This window comes from Lactuca saligna, chromosome 9 (assembly GCF_052625555.1).
Source record: "Lactuca saligna cultivar CGN05327 chromosome 9, ASM5262555v1, whole genome shotgun sequence".
NCBI lineage: Eukaryota > Viridiplantae > Streptophyta > Magnoliopsida > Asterales > Asteraceae > Lactuca > Lactuca saligna.
The window spans coordinates 20,110,519-20,113,734 of NC_136425.1; the positions used below are offsets into that span (position 1 = coordinate 20,110,519).

The 3,216-nt window shown below is 39.9% G+C and overlaps 1 protein-coding gene across 1 annotated transcript; it reads right to left on the minus strand.

The window, feature by feature from the left end:
- Window positions 1–411: 411 nt before the first annotated feature.
- Window positions 412–2,704, minus strand: LOC145015021 (laccase-2-like). The gene is made up of 5 exons (XM_078973476.1): window positions 2,543–2,704; window positions 2,320–2,471; window positions 1,974–2,218; window positions 1,754–1,888; window positions 412–1,657 (listed from the first exon to the last, which is right to left on the minus strand). The coding sequence occupies exons 1-5, from the start codon at window positions 2,663–2,665 to the stop codon at window positions 555–557; spliced, it is 1,758 nt and encodes a 585-aa protein (XP_078829602.1). The 5' UTR covers window positions 2,666–2,704; the 3' UTR covers window positions 412–554.
- Between the last annotated feature and the right edge of the window lie 512 nt (window positions 2,705–3,216).

Consider the following 3,216-nt stretch of genomic DNA (forward strand, 5'->3'; position numbering starts at 1 on the left):
TGTCGGGCAGGACCTGATGAATACCGAGTGGAGCCCGATGAACGTCGGGCGGGGCCTGATACAAGTACGGTATATGATATGTTGGGGAACTAAGTTTTGTGCTTACGATTTATGTTTATGTTTCAGGTACTTTCGATTCCAAATGGAATAACTCGACGTGATTGCATCGCATCCACTAGTGTTCTGTATTTTATGACATTGTTTTGTACTTTTCTATAGTTTGATAAGCTTTTAGAAAGAATAAATCGTTGTTTTGGTTGACTTAAAACAAAATTTTTATTTAGTATTTTTAGTACCCTACATTTTTTCGGCCTAAACTTTCCATCAACTCCTAAGGAAATCAACAACGAATCTATGATGCTTCATTTTACGTCCACCCAATAATCATATATACTGTGTATTACATTTAAAGAAAAAAAAACATTGACTTTGGAATTAATCTCTCATTCATCGAACAAAGATTACTCACTCACGAGTACAAAACGTAGAAACTTGAAAAACAAAAGTCTCACCGAGTCAAAAGTCAACACTTTGCGTATCATATGAAGTCAAAGTCAACACTTTGGAAGGTCAGAAGGTGGTGGAGGCAACTTCTGGTTCGGAAGCTTCCCATCCATGACTGCCCACGCCATTCTCAGCCCCCAACTCAGGTGAATCTCAATATGACAATGCATAAACCACACCCCTGGATTATCAGCTCGGAATCGCACAGCCACCCATCCGGCAGAGGGCACACCAACTGTGTTTCTTTCAACCGGATCAACAAGGTTGAAGTTGGCCGGATCTATAGCAGGATTGTAATTTCCGGTGCCTTGTCCGACCACATAGAAGTTGAAGCCGTGAAGATGAAGAGGATGGTTTTCGGCACCGAAAATGCTGGTGCCTTGCATCACCAGCTCCACTGTGGTATTGTATGGAAGCGCCACCACTTTTGTGCCATGGGAAACCATGGTGTTGTTTGGTGGGGTACCCGAGTAATTGAATGGACTCAGAGGGGTGGAAGGGAAATCGGTGGTGAAAACTCCGTTGGATTTTCCGAAGTACCTGGCTTGAAGAAGTGCGATTGTTGGTGAGGTGAAGGAAATATTGTTAATGGAGGCTGCAAACTTGGTCCCATTCGGCCCTTGACATGTTTGATTCTTCGGGCACGGGTCGCTTCCGAGTCCAACCGCAAAAAAGTAGCGATTTTGAACAGTTTGTGGGACGTTCACCGGGAACTGTGAATTACCCAAACTACGAAATTTATTAGTCCAGTTAGCCACATAGGCAGTGGCATTGATAGCCGGTAGTGTAGGTAGGGGAAGGCCTTTGATGGAAGTAATATTGGAAGATGATGACATGGTGTCACTTATGTACTCAAGAACTCCGGCAACGGTTGTATTGTCAAAAGTTCCGGCAGCTGCTGTGGAATATGGTCTTGCAGCCATCATGAATTTGGCATTGGAGGTAAGGTTTTTCGTCTTGAAGAGAACATTGCTCGTTTGACCAGGTGTGATGAAGATTGTATCCGTTTCAAATGGCTTCACATAACTCGCATCAGCATCAACAACTGTAAAAGTATGGTTTGCAATCTTGAAAAAGAGTTCATCATTGAGGGCAGCATTGATGATACGAAGGAGATATGTCTTTCCAGGCTTCACCTTAAGCCGAAACGTTTCTGCATGTGGATCAGTTAACATTATTCACTCACAAGATCAAGAAGAGAGTAAAAAGATATAAATGTCTTATATAACGATCTTTAATAATTATGTACCCTTTGGTGAAGAACAATTGTTATATAATGGTCCAGGTAGCCCGTTAATGGTATAAGCATCAGAATTATTCGGGCCAGCTCCTGTTTGAAGGGCTTGATTGATCACAGCCTCAGTATCATTGTTCCACCATTCTCCTATATTAATCAAAACTACTTAGCTTAGAACAAAATATGATCATTAATTAATATAACTTTAAGAATAAGAGGCATGATAAATTACCAAATATAATAGGGACTTCCTTGTAAGGCTTCACAAAAGGGTACGAGGTGTTGCGTCTAGGGAGAATGACAATTGGGCCATAAAGGGTTGACCTAATCCAAGAAACATGGGCGTGATACCAAAGTGTTCCTGTTTGTCCGATAATGGTGAAGTTGTAGACATACGATTGGCCTGTTTGAATCGGACACTGTGTTATGTATGCTGGCCCATCAGCCCATCCGCTCCGAAGTTGCCGAATTCCATGCCTACCCTCATCAAACAGCCCATTGATATTAACACCACAAACACATTCAAGGGTATATTCGACAATCATGACAATGAATTCAAGAAAAAGTAAAATACATACCAATGGATAGTGATATTGTTGGAAACATGATTCACCACTTTAATCACCAATCGGTCGCCTTCCCGAGCAATAATCCTTGGTCCCGGGAATTTACGGTTGACGGTTATTATGCTTTTGCTTTGACACAACCTCGTCACATTATGCATCCGTATCTGAAATCATGAATAAAATTCAAATTAAACACAGGTAACAACTTAAAATATGTAGCAATTATCAAAGTTACGTTAAACTTATAGTGCCGAGTGACACCGGTTGAGCCATTTTTTGCTGATGCAAGATGAGGGTACAAACAAAGATAGAATGTGAGAAAGACAAAAGCAGGCAAGAAAGTTGATGGTAGAGCCATGTTGCTGGTTGTGATTAGTGCATTTAAGTTTGTTGGTAATTCGACTGATGGAGGACAATGGTTTATGTAGGGATGAATGTATGTATGTATAATTGTGAAGAACACATATTTACCTACTGCATGTGGCCCAAGTATACCGTGGAGTGGTGTTCAAGTGAATTTATCTGATTTTGACTTATATTCTAGACTTATCAACTTGTAATTTAATATGACTATGTTACCCTTGTTTACCACTTTACAAATGTATATTTCAAAATTCAAACCTTTCCCGTTTTGCAATATACTTTTTGGGTGTCCATTGTAACTTTTATTTGCTTTTCTTAAGAAAATAACAATATATATATATATATATATATATATATATATATATATATATATATATGTGTGTGTGTGCGCGTGTGCGTGCGCACGCGTGTGCGTGCGCGCGCGTGTGGTAGGTTAAGAGGTCCAAACGTGATATTTTTTTAGTGAATAGAAAACCTGGTCCTTAATGTCTTATGTTTTCCGGCTCTTCCTAATCTTAGTATAATTTTGAACTAAAAATAAGTAAG

Bases quoted from the DNA above. Each gene is read 5' to 3' on its own strand.
- LOC145015021 (XM_078973476.1), bottom strand. From the start codon at position 2,665: ATGGCTCTACCATCAACTTTCTTGCCTGCTTTTGTCTTTCTCACATTC. The intron at 2,472-2,542 runs GTAACTTTGATA...TCATGATTTCAG, and splicing joins CTCGGCACTATAAGTTTAAC to ATACGGATGCATAATGTGAC. The intron at 2,219-2,319 runs GTATGTATTTTA...TGATGAGGGTAG, and splicing joins AACAATATCACTATCCATTG to GCATGGAATTCGGCAACTTC.